Source organism: Ovis canadensis, chromosome 13 (assembly GCF_042477335.2).
Source record: "Ovis canadensis isolate MfBH-ARS-UI-01 breed Bighorn chromosome 13, ARS-UI_OviCan_v2, whole genome shotgun sequence".
Classification (NCBI taxonomy): Eukaryota; Metazoa; Chordata; class Mammalia; order Artiodactyla; family Bovidae; genus Ovis; species Ovis canadensis.
In genome coordinates, this window is record NC_091257.1 from 52,554,039 (window position 1) to 52,574,149 (window position 20,111).

At 47.4% G+C, this 20,111-nt stretch overlaps 2 protein-coding genes across 3 annotated transcripts in view; both read left to right on the top strand.

The window, feature by feature from the left end:
* Window positions 1-20,111, top strand: part of LOC138417851 (neuroendocrine convertase 2) — a 238,392-nt gene that overhangs the window by 204,057 nt on the left and 14,224 nt on the right. For both annotated transcript variants that reach the window (XM_069548862.1, XM_069548863.1), the window contains 2 exons: window positions 4,394-4,569; window positions 18,488-18,703. In XM_069548862.1, the coding sequence (XP_069404963.1) occupies window positions 4,394-4,569; window positions 18,488-18,703 (392 nt within the window). The remainder of the gene's footprint in view (window positions 1-4,393; window positions 4,570-18,487; window positions 18,704-20,111) is intronic.
* LOC138417850 (large ribosomal subunit protein uL23) lies at window positions 14,503-15,012 on the top strand. Its single transcript, XM_069548861.1, has one exon. The coding sequence runs from the start codon at window positions 14,503-14,505 to the stop codon at window positions 14,977-14,979; it is 477 nt and encodes a 158-aa protein (XP_069404962.1). The 3' UTR covers window positions 14,980-15,012.

The window sequence follows — 20,111 nt, forward strand, 5'->3', positions numbered from 1 at the left end:
AGGTAGACTGTCATTTCCTTGTAGGGGCTCTAAATTGCCTTATCCTGAAGACCCACTGGCATTTACATAATGATAACAACACTAATAATAGCATTTTGACTCTTTCAACAAGTCAGGCAGGATGCAAAACCCTTTACTCACTTTACTCTCTTTGCAACTTTATCGCACATTGTTGTGTATTTTATATATGTGTTCCTGCTAAGTCGCTTCCGTCATGTCTGACTTTGCATGACTGTGTCATGTCTGACTCTTTGCATGACTGTGTCATGTCTGACTCTTCGCATGACTCTTCGCCACCCCATGGACTCCTCTGCCAGGCTCCTCTGTCCATGAGATTCTCCAGGCAAGAATACTGGGATGGATTGCTACCCCATCCTGCAGGGGATCTTCCCACCCCAGGGATCAAACCTGCATTGCTTAGGTCTCCTGCATTGGTAGACGGGTTCTTCACCACTAGCACCACCTGGTAGAACACGAACATGTTTACTATCTATTATTATCCCTATTGAACACGGGGCCACACAGCTAGTAAACTGTAGGACAATGTAGCACCCAGAGCAGCCTGGGCCCCTGAATTAACATGCAGCAACAGCTTGCATGCCCTCAGTGATGGGGAAGTCACTCCCTCACAAGGAAGTCTGTTCTGCCTTTGCGCCTGTGACTCTTAGAAATGTCTTCCTGAAGATGAGCTCTCTCTTTGATTTTTGTTGCCTATTCCATGAGCACAGTTGTTTCCACCTCTTCTAGGTAACACTTGGCAGGAAGGCAGGAAAATTCCAATCAGTCCAACTCCTATACATTCTCTGTAACATGCAGACCTGTACATTTGAGATGCCCCAAAGTCTTAGCACTGTCTCAAAACTTTCAATTCAGTTCAGTCACTCAGTCATGTCTGACTCTTTGCAACCCCATGGAGTGCAGCGTGCCAGGCCTCCCTGTTCATCACCAACTCCCAGAGCTTGCTCAAACTCACATCCGTCGAGTCAGTGATGCTGTCCAACTTCAATTTTTTTAAGTTTAATTATTTACATTTCCTTATCCACTTATTTACTTTATAAGTTTTGAAGAGAAAAGTTAATTTCCATTTTTTTAAATTTTAAACATGGCTGTCTCAGACAGTAAAGAATTTGCCTGCAATGCCAGAGACCTGGGTTCAATAACTGGGTCGGGAAGATCCCCTGGAGAAGGCAGTGGCAACCCGCTCCAGTATTCTTGCTTGGAGAATCCCATGAACAGAGAAGCCTGGTGGGGCTTCCACCAGAACCCCAAGTTCATGGGGTCCCAAAGAGTCGGACATGACTGAGCGACTAACACACTTATCAAAATAACTCTTTAAGAAGACAGCCTATTTCTTTCCTTAGTTTTAGCATTTAAACCAACGTTTGGCATCTTTAGTCAAAGGGATCAAGACAAAATAATCAAAATTGAAAAAGTCTTATATGATTTCACAAAGTCCAATAAATGGACGTGAAATATAATGAACTCTTCAATTGATATTTCTTGCAAGTTTGTCAGATATTTACTTCTAGGAGTATTAAACATGCTCAAACTGCATCAAGCCTTTTGGGAGATACTGTCTCATGCCTCCAGTCCCTTCCAGGACTCAGCAGTCATGACCAGGGGGTCTACCAGATGCCAGTCCTGCTGAGGGTGGGAGGATGCAGCCATGAGCCAGCAGACAAGATGCCTGCCTTCACACAGCTTTGAGTCTAAGGGGCAGACCCAGACCGGGAGCAAAGAGACACAATAATATCAGATCATGATGCCAGGGGGATGACTCAAGGGTGGGTCCTGTAGCATCACTTCTGCGGAGCCCCTCAGAGCAGCCCCAGGAGGGGGCCAGGCCAGGTGGCATTGGCCTTACCTGCCTTCCTCTGAAGGCAGAGCAGGTAGGCTTATGCACCTGCTGTGGTCTCCGTACAAGCTCACCTTTCATAACAAGAGGAGAGGCAGAGGATTTAGCACAAATCCTTGGGCTGTGGAGGCCCTAGAGCCCAGGACTGCGATCGAGCAGTGCAGCAGGCAAGAGGCTCAGACTCTGAAAGGGAGGAGGGAACCGCCAAGTCACCACGAGTCATGATGGTGGGGACAGAAATGCTGACGTGCCTGTCGTCTTGCCATCACGTCGCATCAGCCAGCAGAGCATTTTGCAGATGCTAGGATGCTGAGTCCTGGCTCCCTGGGCTTCCCTGTTTCTCTCCCTTCCCCCTGCCGGGACTCGGTAGCTCCTAGAGCATTGGACAGAGTCCCTCCCTACAAACCCTTGGGTCACCCTGAGCCTTGGTCTTGGCCCCTAATGCTGCTGTTGCCTGCAAACATTAATCTGTATCTCATTCAATTCATGCATACCTCATTCCTCCCAGGCTTAATGAGATTTAAAAAATGCCCAGGCCCTGTCCCCTGAATACAAATGAGAACTTGGCTCCCAGCCTGTGGCCATCCCCGCCTAGATGCCAAGCAGTCAGAAGATGAACACACAACAGGCTGGCATTCTGGGTGGCACAAAGGCAGCCAGGGTGGGATGAAGAGGGAAAGAGGCAAACACAGGAGCTGCAGAGAGAGGGCAAAGGGCACCAGCTGGTGACAAGATTCAGGGGGGACAGTCCAGGCCCACTTTGGCCGGAGTTGAACTTCTGCTCTCTTCCTGTGGAGGCAGGCTGCTCAGGGCTGGTCATCTGGGCACTGGATGACTTCAAGACCATCTGAGCCTTCTCCTGGCAGTGAATCCCGTCTCCCTGCAAAGTCTCCCCCTCCACAAAGTGGATATGACTTAGGAGAAGAAGCTGTGGATTCAGTTGATTCCATAAACTGTTGGCCACCTTTGTTAAATAGGTTTTTTTTTTCTTAATGGGCAGAATATAGTTGGACCAAGAGCAAAATGTGGAATTTTGGATTTTCTATCCCTAGTGAAATGAACCATAAAACTTAGCTTCTGGAAAGTTCAAACCAAAGACTATGCTTATTCTGTAGGAGATTTTTTTCCAGGAGAAAGAATGTTAACTAATAATTAGTTAACGCTGGCAAAAATGGTGACCTGATTTATGCGTAGAGGATGGAAAAGTCTGGACCTGTTATCTCTGTTTGGGGGAAAATCAACTAAACAGTGGCCCAGGCACAGTGTTTAGGAAATACTTTCCAGATGACCCTGTAATTGGCTTTAAGATAGGTAGCGCTGTTCCCTGCAACTAGAAAGGAAAATCAAGGCGGGCCTCTAACTTTGCTTAGCTCTCAGCAGTCAGTTCTCAGGAACTGTCTGTCGATTTTAGGAAGTGGTGTCATGTACACAGGTAGCCAACACACATGACTCTTCCTTCTTTGAGTTGGTGCACACACCACGTTTCAGGCTGGCCCTTGTGTAATAAAGTCCTCGGACCACTGGGGACAAGTAAGAATTGTGGGAAGCCAGGCTCCGCCTGTGTACAGCTCAGGCCTTCACTCCAAATTCCAGTGAGAAGACTGACCAACACTCACCAACACTCTAGGCTCCTTGACTAGAAACAGTGTATGGAGCAGAGAACAACACTGCTTCCAACAGCCGATATTCTGAGGGTAACGGAGAAGGAACAAAGCCCCTTTCCGCTGGCTGCTGCTCGGTGAACCCCCAAGAGGTATTTTTTAAGCAGTCCCAGGGAGGGGGGCTGCTGTGAACCCCAGTTCCCCATATGCTCAGGCCTGAGAACAGAGGACCTCTTCCTCCAGAGTCCCTGGACACACAGACACACAATCACACAATCAGAGAAAAGCTCCCAGCAGGAAGTCACTCCTTCCAGGCATCTGGGTAGCACAAACTTTACAAAGGTGACCCGGGGGGGAAAGGGGTGTCTTCTGCACCCATTTCAAATATACTTTAGAATTACCTCTTGGACATTTCTGTGACCCCAAAGCCCCTTCTCAGTTATGATGCCACTGAGAGTTCCTCTTAGACCTGACCCTCTTCTGCCCCCTGTCCCCTGATCTCTGCCCTCTGCCCTCTAGAATCTCTCCTCAATTATCTGAGAGCAATTGCCTCCCGCCATACTGTCATGCACAGTAGGTCTACTTCTCCTTTGAAAGGTGTCCTCCGTCCTCCCAGTCCCTGGAGCAAGCTTCCACTTAGAAACTGGCCTCCTTTAGGAATTCTAGCAACCTTTGTCAAGGGTATAAAATTGCCTCCCAATAGGAACATAAGAAAAGGGGTGGGTGAGGTGCAAGGAGATGGGGTGGGTGGTTCTGTGCACCTTCCTGACCCCCGATCACCCCACTGTGTGAGGCTGCACTCAGGGTCGCCCCTCCAGGGCTCAGGGACCTGTGGCAGACCCCCCAGCCACATCCAGGACCTAGCCCCCTTCCCCACCTTGTCTCCTGTGAACCCAGGACCTGCCCACAGTGCTTCCCTGCCCCCGCGTGTCCACAGGTATCCGGATGCTGGACCAGCCCTTCATGACGGACATCATCGAGGCTTCCTCCATCAGCCACATGCCTCAGCTGATCGACATCTACAGCGCCAGCTGGGGCCCCACCGACAACGGGAAGACAGTGGATGGGCCCCGGGAGCTCACGCTCCAAGCGATGGCGGATGGCGTGAACAAGGTAAGGTCACTCCTGTGTCCTCACGGGAATGGGGCAGAATGGGACCGGGTGGGATGAGGTGTGTGGGGGCGGGGAATGAGAGGAAGTAATGATGGAGTGGAACAAGGGGCAGGGCGGGGGTGGAGCTGGGAACTGACACCTTGTGCCGTCGCTCAGGTCCTTTGAGAAACAGACCCCAAAATGGGGTTCAAGGTGCAGACTTATTGGAGGAGTCGCCTGTGAAAGCCAAAGGGGGGCAATGAGGCCCTTCAGAGGGCGAGGCTACCCTGGCCCCTGCAAAGAGGAGTGGGGAACAAGGGTGTCGCAGAGGGGCTGGGCTAGCACCCACACCGTACAGGCATAGCTGGAAGCAGCCCCAGGAGAGATGGATCTTTGTGCAAACCAGGGGACTTCCGGGCACAGCAGGGGAGCTGCATCCAGCTGCTCCCTTGGCTGGACTCAGCCATCCGTCCCGGGGATCAGCCCAGGAATGGACAGAGCCACGGAGAAGGGATCAAAGCAGCATCTCAAAGGGAGGCAGCCAGAGCCCTGGGGTCGCTGAAGCAGGTCAGCAGCCCCTGGGGAGGGGAAGGAGGTGGCCCTGGGATCTCAGGGCAGAGTCCACTGCTACTTAACATAGCCAGGCACCGGGGCAGAGTCTCCCTGGGTTCAGGCCCCTGGTCTGCTGCTCAGGGTCTGAGTGTCTGTCCGAAGTGACCTGACCTCACAGCGTATCCGTGTGCCTGCCTGTAATATAGTGACAAGGGTGCATTTCTCCTGGGGTCCCCATCAGCTGTGAGACAGACATGCAAGTGTTGGGCCCTGGGAGGTGCCCTGCAAACCACCAGTGTTTGTCAGGGTCATTAGGGACCCTTAATCAACTGCCCCCAAACTCCAAGGTATAAAGCAGCAGGTTTCCCTGGGCTTGTGGACTCTGTGGTCCGAGAATTCAGATGGGATCATGGGGAGAGACTGTCTCTGCTCCAATCCCTGGGCCTTGGCTAGAAGGCAGGGGACTGGATCTTCAGGCTAGGTGTGTCCACCTGTCCCTGAAAGGGACTGGATTACTCACCCTTGATCCCACTGCAGCCGCTCCTCAGGGCACTTGGTCGTTTTGTCTAAGTCATCTTAGTCTCTTCCCAGGACAGGACTTGCCCTCGGGTTGATGTAGTGCCCTGTCCCCTCTCTTGGCTGGTCTGAGACGCTACGAAGTTCCCTGACACTGGAATGGCAGAGTGCAGTATACAGAGGGGGTTACTGATAGCATTGGGTAGTGGGGTAGGAAGTGATGCCGCTACCCCATCTCAGTGCCCAGACCCTTAGGTGTTTACAGGGTGAGACTTCTGACATATAGACAGCTACTTCCTTATTGAGTTATTCACGGTGTGAAGGAGAGAGAAGGCTGCCCATCAAGCCCAGGATCAGGTGACAGCAGGGACCCAGGGGAACAGACGCCCCTCCCCATCGACACGGATTTTCACAGAGAGGCATTTTTTTTGACACCCAGAGGCCAGGAGAGTCAAGGAGGAGGTGACATTTGGCCTCAGTCAGAATTTACAACGCAGATGGGCTCAGTGGAGGGCCTCCTGGGGCAGCTCCTGTCATTCTCCAGGAGCTTCTGAATGGCTCCATCACTTCCCCGGGCAGGGGAGTTCTCCCTCTTCCATCTGCGATGTCCCCTGCTGCAATGAAAAAGGCTCTTTCAAGTGTGATCCTTCTGCAAAGCATGCCAAGTATGCCGAAACTTAGAGAAAAAAAATTGTTATGACATACCGTCAGACAACAGCATGTAAATATTTTACAAAGTGGAGAGTGGTGAAAAACACACAGCTTCTCATTTGAATCTCCCTCAAACCTTGGGAAAGACTCTTTCCTCGTTTCAAGGTAAAAATATTTTTGGACAAGTTTACAGACTTGTGTGAGCAATGGGGTGTTACACATGAGCACAGCCTTTCTCCTGCTTACTCAGCTGTCTGGTCTAGTCTAAAGGAAAGCACCCTCTGAAAGGTGATCTCTACCTAAACAAATTCCCTGGTGGCTCAGCTGGTAAAGAATCTGCCTGCAATGCAGGAGACCTGAGTCCGATCCCTGGGTTGGGAAGACCTCCTGGAGAAGGGAGGCCAGTATTCTGGCCTGGAGAGTTTAATGGACTCTATAGTCCATGGGGTTGCAAAGAGTAGGACACGACTGAGCAACTTTCACTTGGACCTAAACAAAGGTGTCAGACAATTACCTGTTCCACTAAAGCAGTTCTGATGCTTGTCTTTGAATTTTAGCATCTTGCAGACAGGTTTGTTTCACCAATATCGTAATGATGAAAAGCAAGAAGAGGGACTTACCCTGAGGTTTGGTGGGAGTCTGCAGTGGACGTGGCTTCAATCCCTGGTTGGGGAACTGAGATCCTGTGGGTCGCATAGGGTGGCCAAATGCATAAATAGATTAAAAAATTGTTTTTTAAAAAAGAGGAAACAGAGGATAAGAGAATTTTCAGGAATGTACCATGTGCCACAAACCACACCACTCCCAATCATATGATACCTTCTTCTCACATGCACATCACCTACCTGGCTCCTTAGGGATTTCAGTCAGTGTTTCCTAAATTTGCTCAGTAAACACTTCAGGGAGGAAGCAAGGAGCAGGCATGAAGGAAGAGAGGGAAACCTTTCCCCCTTTGTTTCCCATCTTTCCTCTTTATAGTCTACGTGCTGAATTTCCAGTAAAGACATTCTTCACATTACATATGAGAGTAGGTGACAGACAGAGATCCCTGAATTATGATAGCCAGGAACTGACTTCTCAGTTCAGGCTAACTCAGACACAGACCCTGAGACAACAGCTGAGTTCAAGTGGTTACTTTGGGAGGTGAATGGGACGCCAGGAGTGAGCGGGGAGGTGTAACCTGGAAGAAAGGGGCCAATAAAGGATTTGTCTTCGAGTCAGCTACCGCTGAAGCTGGGACCCAGCTTGGATTAACTGGAGCTTAATCCCATGGGAAAACTGGGAAACTTTGCATAACACACGCCAAAGCCAGCAGTACGGTAGCTGGCAGAAAAGTCAGTGGTTGAGGTGGTTCCCAAGTGGTACCTTCAGCCCAGAGGCAGGTGTGCAAGGCAGCCTTCAGCCTCTTGGGAGAAATCCCTTACACCAAGACCTGGCTGCGCTGACATCTGCAGACCCCCAGTGCGCAAGCAGCCATGAGGCAGAAGGCCTGCGGGCGACAACCACTACCATCTGCCACAATCTCCAGAGTGCAGCTCCGGCAAAGCCTGGTTGAGCTTGGAGTCATCTTTCTCTGGGTAATAAAGGACCAACAAGGTAATGCATTTGTTGGTTAGAAAAGGGTGTAGCCCTGGCAGAGAGACTGATGGAGAACAAAGGGCTGTGGATACAGAGCACAGCATGTGACATCACTCTGACAACCAGAAGAGGAATTCAGAGACCACCGGAGGCTCTCGAATGTGACAACTGACTCACGAACTTCTTTTCACATCTTAAGGAAATGTACCCAGGGCAACCCTGGCCCATCTTTGGCTCTGATGACTATACCCCACCCTCTTATTAATCACACCTCAGGGTTGCTATCAGAGGGAACACCTTAGGAATATTTAAAGATGAAGCAACAGAAAATGTCTGAGGCCCAGATGAGGCAAAGCATTGAATGCTTATTTCCTGAGCATGGCAAGGAGGGTTGCAAAGAGCACAGACACAGGTCCCAGATCTTGGAACTGAATTGTACATGGGGTCACTTGCAAGACCCTGGCTTGAAAGGCACCCTCCAGGAAGCGGTGGTGGGGTGCGGGCAGGCTTCCCAGGGAGACAGTGATTAATCAGGATGAGCAAGGAGAAGCCTGGTGACCCTGCTGAAATTTAATCAGAGCAGCGGGTGGACATGGAGATGCAAGTGCCGGGCCTCTGGCCACAATGACGCCTCGTGCCAAGGAGCTCTCAGGACTCCTCCCCAAGCCCTGATTAAGGCTCTGAAATGAAGGTTTCAGACAGAGGTTTCCAACTGAGTGGCAGCTGCCGCTGTATAGAATGCTTATCACAGTTACAACCCCTCCTTTCATTTCTGAGAAGGAGAAACGGGAGCAGAAGCTGGTGGGTTTTTAGTGACCTTTCCCAAGTGCCAGCCGGCCTCAGATGGAGTGGTCAACAACCCTGGTTGCTCAACGCTTTCCGGGTTTTAGCACCGAGAGCCCCACTTCCTGGGGACTCCCCAACTCTGAACAAACCAAGGCGGCTACCACTCCCCTTAAATAAGCCTTCTTGATGGTGGTGATTACCTGCACCCAGGGAGAAACCCAACTACCTGCTTCACAGACTGATGTGAATGTCAGCCTTTGACAGCCCCCATGACATCAGAAAGGCTCATCACAGTGTGTCTGGATCTTGTTAGAAAGAGACAGGATGGCCCAGGAGCCTGACCTCCACGGTGGACGTACAGCAGGAGGAACCATAGTTAGAGGCAACCGCAGGTGCAGTGAAACGCAGGCTCGGGTGACGGGTACAAGCAGAGGCTACAGTGCCATCCTCATCTGGCTTTCTTGGGACTCAGATACCCCACCCACTCCTGCTGAACTCCGAGGAACCCGTGGGGCACCATGCAGACACTAGGGTCCGGTGGTCTGGCTGCACCTGCCCAGGTGTGGCTTCCTACCCATCACTAGCTGGCCTCTCCCAGTGCCGCTTGTACTTGGGACCTGATAGCACTGTGGGGGCTGTCCCAGGCCCCGTGCACACAGCCCAGATCATGCGGGAAGGTTCTCAGGGGTTTCCAGAGGCTGGGGGGGCTCCTCATCAGCTCACCCGTGGTTGGCCTTTCTCCCACTCCTTCCCCAACTCCCACCTTGTACTCACATGTGCTTCCTGAGGTCACCCCCAAGTCCTGGTCTCAGCAGCTGATTTTGAAGCCACAGAAATTGGGACCAACCACTTCTCCCTATAGGTATGGCCTGCTGTTCTCTGGAAGTTAACCACGCTCCCAGGAGGGGACCACTCATCCATCATCCTCATTTAAAGCACTGTGTGACTTCACCCCACACCCCCAACACTCCATGTGCAGAAAGGAAGTGAATAAAGTATGAAAACATAAAACAGCTACACAGAAATATAATTCAGTCCCTGATATTATGCCAGAGAGGGACTTTCTGAACATACAAGAGAGCATATTTACCCCCAATAAAGAGTAATAAATATTACTCATGAAACCTTTCAAAATTTCTGCAAGTCTGGTCATTGTCAAAGCTGATCAATAGATACATGGGGATTCATTATACTAGGTACTCTAATTTTTGTGACGCTTAATGTTTTTCAAATTAAAAGGTTTTTATTCACACTAAAAAGAAAAAAAAGGCAATTCAGTAGGTGGTTAAGTTGTCAAGAGTCAGAATATACATCTAGGGAAAAGTGAGAATAGGAACTGTGCTAATATTATACAAATGGCTACTTATGGCTCAGGATAAAATTTTCAGAGACTGCATGATACAGAGGGGTTTTTCAGTTGAGGGGAGCCTGTTTTTGTACAGCATGCAGGATCCTAGTTCCCCAACCAAGGATGGAACCCTGACCCCCAGCACTGGATGCACAGAGTCCTGAGCCCTGGACCACCAGGGAAGTCCCCAGAGAGTTTTTTAAATGCTGTATGTTTTTAATGTTACATCTATATAAACTGAGTGGAACTGAACATGGCCAATTATATCAGTCAAGAGAGGCTCTCGGATGCTGCAATAACAAACAGCCCCCAAAGTTCAGAGGTTTGAAAGCACACAGGTTTTTACTCAATCAGTGACTCCTCCATCAGTCAGTAGAAGGCTTTGCTCACCACAGTCTCCTGGAGGTCAGAGCTGATATCTGAAACATTGCTGTTTACTGTGCAGAGGGAAGGAAGAGCTCTGTGGGTCTGGCATTGACCAGTAAATGGTTCAGAATGTCTTACAGGATCCCATCCAACCACAAGGGGATGCTATCATGGGCCCAGACAGCAGGCAGCTAGAAATACTTGGCAATCAATTCAAAAGCACAATAATGTGCCCAGAAAAACTGCTCAGTGACCCAAGATGTAACCAGTGATCTTGTGAGGAAGCATACAAATGTCAAAGGTATTTATGAGTAGTTTGAATATAATTCTTCCATGAACTGTGAGTACAAAAAAGCAGTACTTGTAAGTCAATACATTTTTTATGTTATTTAAATTAGGTGTGAAAAAACAGACTAAAGTAATTAAAGAGAACATTTTCTACAAGTCAAAATGCAGGCAAAATACAAAAGAAAAGAGTATATCTACATATGTGTATGAATACATATGCAATATTTGATGACAAAAGTTTGGTTAAATTCTTTAACATAGGAAGAAATTAAATCTAACAAATCAACTAAAAAAAGATATGAAAGAAAAGATATGCATAGGACATTATCTTTGGAGACATGGTGCTTTGCTAAGGTATTTATAAAGAATACAAATGAGCAGTAAATGTAGAGAAAGAAAAACTCAACTGATGGTGAAAACATACAAAACTCAAAACAGTGAGTTTCATTTTTGTTCACTAAGCTGGCAAAACTATTTTTTTAATGATTCTAAATCTTGACCCAGATGGGCTGAATACTGAGTTCTTATGTGGTACTGGTGAAAATATAGATTATTACTAAGCCTTATAAAACCAATAATATGGCACCATGGGTCAAGAATCTTCAAACATTTGTTACTTTTCACTCTACATTCCCTATTTTAAAGACTCTGCTTGAGGAAATAAATAGAAATACAAAGACATATATAGAATCATGTTCACGTCAGCACTTTAAAATTTAGAAACAGCCTTCTATGTATATCTAAGAAAAAGAGTAAATAAACTATGGAATGGCTATCTAAGAAGACTAATAAAAACTAAGAAGACTAATAAAAACTTATGGTGTATAATTATGTAAGGAAATGTTAATGTCATTGTAAGTGAGAAATATATTTTAAGCAGAAGCCACAGAGATAGATGGATTTTATGATCCCATTTTCATTCTTAAACCTGTTCTTATGCTTTGCATATATATATAACTGGCAGAAATCCACCAAATATTACCAGTGATTTTATATTCATGGAAGACTACATAGGGTTTTTATTCTCTTCTTCACAGTCTAGATTCCAGTCATTCTACAAAGAATATGATTTTCATAATACAAATACAATGACTTTTTTAAGTATATCTGTGTTCTATTAAGATGTCAAGGTGACTAGAAAATAAAAATTAGTGTAATTAAGTGTCTGGGAAAAGGCAAACTGTATCAGGCTGGCTTCGTCAGTATCTGCAAGCAGATACCACCACTGGGCCAGGGCCTGGTGGGGGCGGTGGTGGGGGACCACAAGGGAGGGTAGTCATTCCTCCAGGTCACTAGGCATTGGGTAGGATGAAGGGACCAACTCACTTCAACCTCAAGCTTCTCAGAGAAGGATTTCCACCTCCTGGCACAGGTGATGTGCTGAGAGTACATGGAGCCAATGTACCAGCCTTGAGCTGGAAATTTACATTAGCCAATTGTAAGCAATTTGTGCCATAATTTTTTTTAATAATAATAAATTTTTATTTCTTTATTTATTTATTTTAATTGGAGGCTAATTATTTTACAATATTGTATTGGATATTTTTATATTAAAAGTTGAAGCTTGTTGCTGAGCCATGAAAGACGCTGGGATTCTTGGCCTCTGGAGAAGGGGAATTCAAGCCAGGGCCAGTGACAATGCTTGATCCCTCAGAGCTTTTGTGTAATAGAATTTTATTAAAGTATAAAAGAGATAAAGTTTCTGACATGACATCAGAAGGGGGCAGAAAGAGTATTCCCCTGCTAGTCTTTAGCCAGATGTTTTATAGCTACTGGGCTTCCCTTGTGGCTCAGCTGGTAAAGAATCTGCCTGCAATGAAGGAGACCTGGGTTTGATCCCTCGGTTGGGAAGATCCCCTGGAGAAGGGAAAGCCTGCCCACTCCAGTACTCTGGCCTGGAAAATTCTATGGACTATATAGTCCATGGCATCGCAAAGAGTCGGACATGACTGAGCAACTTTCAGTCATTAGCTACTAGCAGTCTGCTAATTAGAGAAAGGGAATGTCTCAAAACTCAAAAACTGGAACCAGGCCCTTCACCTACAACATGCATTTAGAGAATAACATTGGCACAAGGTGAGTCATCCCAGGCCATAAAACTATTGACATGAATCTTGAAGAAAGGCAGGTTTCCAAGTAGATATATAGTTTCATTAACATAGATTAGGAGAAAAATGTATGAGTAAAACAAACTGGTTTGTGGAGCCCCTATCGGTTCTGAGTCTTAAGCGGAACCAACTTGAAGAAAGACAGAGTCTAGGATAAATACATAGCTCATTCAGTTCAGTTCACTTCAGTCGCTCAGTTGTGTCCAACTCTTTGCGACCCCATGAACCACAGCATGCCAGGCCTCCCTGTCCATCACCAGCTCCCGGAGTCTACCCAAACCCATGTCCATTGAGTCAGAGATGCCATCCTACCCTCAATCTTTCCCAGCATCAGGGTCTTTTCCAATGAGTCAGCTCTCTGCATCAGGTGGCCAAAGTATTGGAACTTCAGCTTCAACATCAGCCCTTCCAATGAACACCCAGGACTGATCTCCTTTAGGATGGACTGGTTGGATCTCCTTGCAGTCCAAGGGACTCTCAAGAGTCTTCTCCAACACCACAGTTCAAAAGCATCAATTCTTCAATTCTCAGCTTTCCTCACAGTCCAACTCTCACATCCATACATGACCACTGGAAAAACCATAGCCTTGACTAGACGGACCTTTGTTGGCAAAGTAATGTCTCTGCTTTTCAATATGCTATCTACGTTGGTCATAACTTTCCTTTCAAGGAGTAAGCATCTTTTAATTTCATGGCTGCAATAACCATCTGCACTGATTTTGGAGCCCAGAAAACTAAAGTCAGCCACTGTTTCCACTGTTTCCCCTCTATTTCCCATGAAGTGATGGGACTGGATGCCATTATCTTCGTTTTCTGAATGTTGAGCTTTAAGCCAACTTTTCACTCTCCACTTTCAGTTTCATCAAGAGGTTTTTAGTTCCTCTTCACTTTTTGCCATAAGGGTGGTGTCATCTACATATCTGAGGTTATTGATATTTCTCCCGGCAATCTTGATTCCAGCCTGTGCTTCATCCAGCCCAGCATTTCTCATGATGTACTCTGCATAGAAGTTAAAGAAGCAGGGTGACAATATACAGCCTTGACATACTCCTTTTCCTATTTGGAACCAGTCTGTTGTTCCATGTCCAGTTCTAACTGTTGCTTCCTGCCCTATATACAGGTTTCTCAAGAGGCAGGTCAGGTGGTCTGGTATTCCCATCTCTTTCAGAATTTTCCACAGTTTATTATGATCCACATAGTCAAAGACTTTGACATAGTCAATAAAGCAGAAATAGATGTTTTTCTGGAACTCTCTTGGTTTTTCCATGACCCAGCGGATGTTGGCAATTTGATCTCTCGTTCCTTTGCCTTTTCTAAATCCAGCTTGAACATCTGGAAGTTCATGGTTCACATATTGCTGAAGCCTGGCTTGGAGAATGTTGAGCATTACTTTACTAGCATGTGAGATGAGTGCAATTGTGCAGTAGTTTGAGCATTCTTTGGCATTGCCTTTCTTTTGGATTGGAATGAAAACTGACCTTTTCCAGTCCTGTGGCCACTGCTGAGTTTTCCAACTTTGCTGGCATATTGAGTGCAGCACTTTCACAGCATCATCTTTCAGGATTTGAAAGAGCTTAACTGGAATTCCATCACCTCCACTAGCTTTGTTCGTAGTGATGCTTCCTAAGGCCCACTTGACTTCACATTCCAGGATGTCTGGCTCTAGGTGAGTGATCACACCATCATGATTATCTGGGTCATGAAGATCTTTAAAACCCATTAGGTAGCTCAAGGTTTAAGAAAAGTTAAGTTCAGCTTTTCATGAAGATGGCGCCGAAGGCAAAGAAGGAAGCCCCTGCCCCTCCTAAAGCTGAAGCCAAAGCAAAAGCTTTGAAGGCCAAGAAAGCAGTGTTGAAAGGTGTCCACAGCCACAAGAAAAAGAAGATCCGGACGTCACCCACCTTCCGGCGGCCCAAAACGCTGCGGCTCAGGAGGCAGCCCAAATATCCTCGGAAGAGCGCCCCTAGGAGAAACAAACTTGACCACTATGCTATCATCAAATTCCCCCTCACCACCGAGTCAGCCATGAAGAAAATAGAAGACAACAACACACTGGTGTTCATTGTGGATGTCAAGGCCAACAAACACCAAATCAAACAGGCTGTGAAGAAGCTCTATGACATTGACGTGGCCAAGGTCAATACTCTGATCAGGCCTGATGGAGAGAAGAAGGCATATGTTCGACTGGCTCCTGACTACGATGCTTTGGATGTTGCCAACAAAATTGGGATCATCTAAACTGAGTCCAGCTGGCTAATTTCAAATATAAAAGTTTTCACTATAAAAAAAAAAAAAAAGAAAAGTTAAGTTCAGGTGGAACCAGGTATCTTCGTGGCAACACAGAATTTTAAGAGAAGCCCCCTTTAAATTTTGTATAGAGAAGGAAAAAATCTGACACTAGATTAAGTGAGATAAAAATGCCTGCCGCTTAAGAGAGGCAAAAAATGTCTGACACTTGCAGCCTATTCCCTCTGGTTGGAGACCCTTAGCCTTCCTGCCTGTGACTCTCTCATACACTATAGAATCCATATGAACTTTTAAGAAACTTGCCCTGTGAAAGGCTGCTTTAGGCTATGCTCTTAAAATCACTGCCTTTGCCAATAGGTTAGAGCAAAGACTCAGCCTCTGCACTGTTGACACTTAGTCCCCCTCATTCTTAGTTGTAGCTGGTGGGGGCAGGGGGAGAGGCAGAGGGCTGTCCTCTGCGTTAAAAGTTTAGCATCCTTGGTCTCCACCCACTAGAGGCTGGTAGTGAGCACCAAAATGCCTCCAACTGTGCCAAATACCCGCTGGGACACAAAATCACCCCTGGTTGAGAACATCAGTGGTCAAATACCCTCAATAGTGCCTCGGTGACAAATTCTCATTTCACGAAATCTTTTAAGAGAGATGAATCCCGCTAACCTCCAAAGACTAATACAAAGAGAGAATTCAAAGTGGAGTTGCACCACATATTAAGTTTCATCTAAATGCACTTGCCTTAAAAAAAACGAGGGGAAAAAAAAAGAGCAGAGGGGTAGGAGAGGCAGAGAAGATAATTCCAGCCTAAACCAGATAAACATGGAGGCAGGTAGACAGCCAGTCTCCTCCAAGCACGTGCTGCAGAGTAAGGGCGGGAGATCCCAGCAGGCAGCCCACCCTGAGCAGTGCAGGCTCCTAGACCATCTCCTCCCTAATCTCTGGGTGACCCTCACACCCCAATTGGGGTTTAGCAAGTAGTAAGTACGACTTACTCCCTGCCCAGCATGGCAGAATCTGCCTGATTAAGTCCTAAATGACACAGTGCATCTGTCGGGACCAAGTTAAATATGTAAGTTAACTTGGGGAAAACCAACAACCCTGTGATGCTGTCTTTCTCTCCACTGGTCATAGTCTCATCTGTGTCCCTCCCCAGAATTTCAAAGTTCTAGTTAGCTCTTTTGTTTGTTTGTTGTGTTTCTTCTTACGTATTTTGTCTTCCCCGTGGCTGGTGTGAACGGTACCGCCACACAGGACGGCTGTAAGGATGCAGTGAATGACAATGTAAGGTATTCAGAGTGGTCCCTGCTTCACACTAAGTGCCCTAGAAGTGTATGCTGGGATTATTATCCTCATTTCTCCCCTGTACCCGCCAACTGATTGTTTGAATGTGAGTCCCAGTTGCTCTGTTTCAGTTTCATCCCAGCTGTGGTTCAGGTGAAGCTGGGGGGCAGAACTGGATCTTGGGGTGTCGTTTAAACAGGACAGTGTGGTGTGCCAGTAACAGACCCATCCCACAGTCAGCTCTCAGCCCTCTTATAGTTGCCCCTTCCCCACTCAACTGCTCCCAGAACTAGGGGCTTCTCTTTAGTGGCCCATCTTGCCCAGAAGTCAGGGACTATTTGCTACTGATATCCAATCATTAGAAGCAACAATATAATTATTATCGCCCTTGTAAACACACATACACAAACAGCTTAGGAAAATGAAGTTTAAAATTCCTAGCAATCCAAATATTCCTGTGGGTTAAGTCTTACAGTCCAAAACAAAACTAATGTTTGCTGCTGACTCTTCAGAAACATGCTGATACTGCTCTCTGTGTATCAGGGAGCAAAGCCACATAACAAACTTCCCCAAAACTCGGTAAGTAACAACCACTTAACTCTGATCTACAGGTCAGCTGGGTTGCTTTGCCAACCTGGGCCATCCCTGGGGAATCTCAGGTGGCCTCACTCATGCATCTGTGGCCAGCTGGAGGATGAGCCACAGACCGCCTGGTCTAGGGTGGCCTCGCATGTGGGGTCACTGTTAGCTGTGGCAGTGAACCTGACCAGGCTGTCTGTCATCAGCCACACGCTAACTCAGGTTGGTTCCCGTGGTCTCTGAGGGAAAGTGGACATGGGTTGGGCTTCTTGAGACTCATGCTTAGAATCGACCCAGCACCACTGTCCACCACATCCTATTTGCTGAAGCAAGACAGGAAGCCAACCCAGACTCAAGGGTGGGAAACAGGCCCCTCCCCTTGGTGGGCAAGGCTACAAACTCTAATATAAAGGGGTCATGAACACAGAGAAACCTGACAGGTTAGAGTCACAACCAGTCTGCCCACATCAAGGTGAGAATGCTTCTAGCGTTGGTTTCCCTTTAGCAAAGGCTGCCTGTCTCACTAGCAGCCCACCTGTGGGCTGGTTTAGGGGAAGGTTCCCCAGGGGGTAGCCTCACTCACTGATGCTGATTCATGTCTGTTTCACTTTCCAAGGGCAGCATCCTTGACACTGAGCCCAAATCCGGGTCTGCTTGAGAGGGTTGCACCCTCTTGCACCCTCTCAGTTGTAAGGATGCTATAGTTCCTTCTGTGTCTTGGTTTCTGCAGGCAGTTGCCTGTTTGGATGGAGTTTTCCAGGACAGATTTACCAAGACACTGAGGACACTTCTCAGCTAGTGGCTTAATCGATCTTTGTTGATGTATCGACTCAGCCAGTCACAGGCTAATTAACTCCAAGTCCTGTTAGAAGCAATCAGAATGTCACTTCTCATTGTCAGGAGGCAGGAGACCTTGGAGGTAATTCAGACATCTCCTTTCCTCTGGCCTGTGTGGGTGCTCAGTTGCTGAGACTGTCTGACTCTTTGCAACTCTATGGACTGTAGCCCTACAGGCTCCTCTGTCCATGGGATTCTCCAGGCAAGAAGACTGGAGTGGTTGCCATTTCCTCCTCCAGGGGATCTTCCATCCCAGAGATCGGTATCATATACATATATATATATATAATCTGTAAGTAAATGTGTATTTTAATACTCACAATATCTATATATATATGTAAACTTATGTAAAATTTACATAATACTTATAAAATGGAAGCTCTATATAAATATCTTTTACATCTTACATAGATAACTATAAATCTACAGGTACATTTGCATTTTTACTGAAAAATGCCTGAAAGAATATGTAAGAATTACAAGCAGAAGGATTTGTTTTCTTCATTTTCCTTTCCATATACTTTGACTTTTTACCATGAGGATTATCAACGTTTAAAAACCAGTCCATTTGTCAGTTTTAAAGAGATTCTTCCAGTCTTTCCCACCTTGTTATTCCCAGATTAAATGTAAATTGAGATGACTTTATATTGAATCCTTCCTGAAAAGAAAAATTCTCAGGCTGCCTGTCCAGAAGGACAGTGGATTTCAAGGACAGATAGAAACCAAGCCAGTCCTTGGGTTCAACTGCTTAAGAGGCCAGGTGGACCCCACTGCAGCCCACGCATCCCTCTCTGTCCCCCACCCCCAGGGCCGCGGGGGCAAAGGCAGCATCTACGTGTGGGCCTCGGGCGACGGCGGCAGCTACGATGACTGCAACTGCGACGGCTACGCATCAAGCATGTGGACCATCTCCATCAACTCCGCCATCAATGACGGCAGGACCGCGCTCTACGATGAGAGCTGCTCCTCCACGCTGGCCTCCACCTTCAGCAATGGGCGCAAGCGGAACCCCGAGGCCGGCGTGGTGAGTGAGGGCCAGGGGTGCGCGAGGACTTTAGTGACGTCATACACAGACACGGTGACGTCATGGAAGGAGGGCCTTCCTTCAAAGAGTCAGCCCCTGTTCCGAGGGGAGATGCACCCCTCTTCTAGGCTGGTGATGTTTTGTTATCAAGGTCGAGGCCTCACGAAAAACAAGAGCACCATGACCTCCTTCCCGCTCACGGTCCATAGATTTTCCTGTTCGTTGTTCAGGCTTACAAATAATGATGAACTCTAGTTTACCAAGATGTTGCCCCAGCAAGTTGCTTGTAAGGTAACTAATATTAAGAACTGGAGCATCACACCTCCACCCCCTCTGAGCCAAGAACACGTCCATTTTTTAGTGTAATTTAGAAATGGCATCCAGGGATGGACTTTTCCCGGTCCCTAGACCTCCCCAGAAGTGGGCACATGTGTGTTTTTGCAAAGGAAGACTAGTGTGTTTAAACCGGGTCCGCAGTTGAGAAAACCAAAAGGTTAAGAATCACAGACATTTATTGCACTCTTCTGAGCAACTCTTCCTTCCTGGGCACCTAGGTTTAACAGTGAATTTCCAAGTCCGCTAGGCATACAGCCTTTTCTCAGTCCTCCAAGCTAGGAATTTAGTGGGTGACTCGGTAGTCGGGCTGGGCTACATTCTGCCTGGCCACCACCTCCTCCAGGGTTGGGAAAAAGGCAGGAACAAGAATGCAGTCATCAGTACCAGCCAGCGCTTCAGTCCCAAGGTCCTGCCTGGGCTCCTCCTGACTAGCTCTCACCTGAGCTGGCAGAAGTCCTTTCCCTGCAAGAGACCCAGACCTTAGCCTGGCTCCCCCATGAACCCCCCTGACTTCTCCCATGAGCCCCGTCAGCTCCCCTTAGTCTTGGGGAGGATGGAAAATGGGTCAGCTCCTCCCAAGTGGAAAGAGGCTTCACTTTCTCATCTTCTGAGCTGTGTGGGCAGAAAGGGATGAGCAAGGGTGGCCCCAATCTTGCTCTGCTCGAAAGCCTTCTCCCAAACACCCCCCCAGAAGCTCCCCTCCCTGCCCCAAGGGCCTTCCAGGGGTATCACTCTGTCCTCAACCCCTGTCTGTGACTCCACTCCAGCTGCGGAGGAGCACTGAATTCTCTTTGAATATAGTCCCTTTCTCCAGGAAACGACTTTAAACTGCCCTGATGATTTGTCCCCCAAAATAATAGACCCACTCAAGGAGCCTACAGACAAGCAGGAGAAATGAGTATTCTCATGATTTATAAACAATCTTAATGAAAACCCTGTCTCTCACAAACATTGAAGATGAGGATTTTCTCTGTAAAATCCTTTAAAACTCAGCTGATCAGCCTCCCCACTCGGGGTAATCACTGATGTAGCCTAGCAATGGTCTTGCTCACTGTGTTCCAGAATCTCTTGG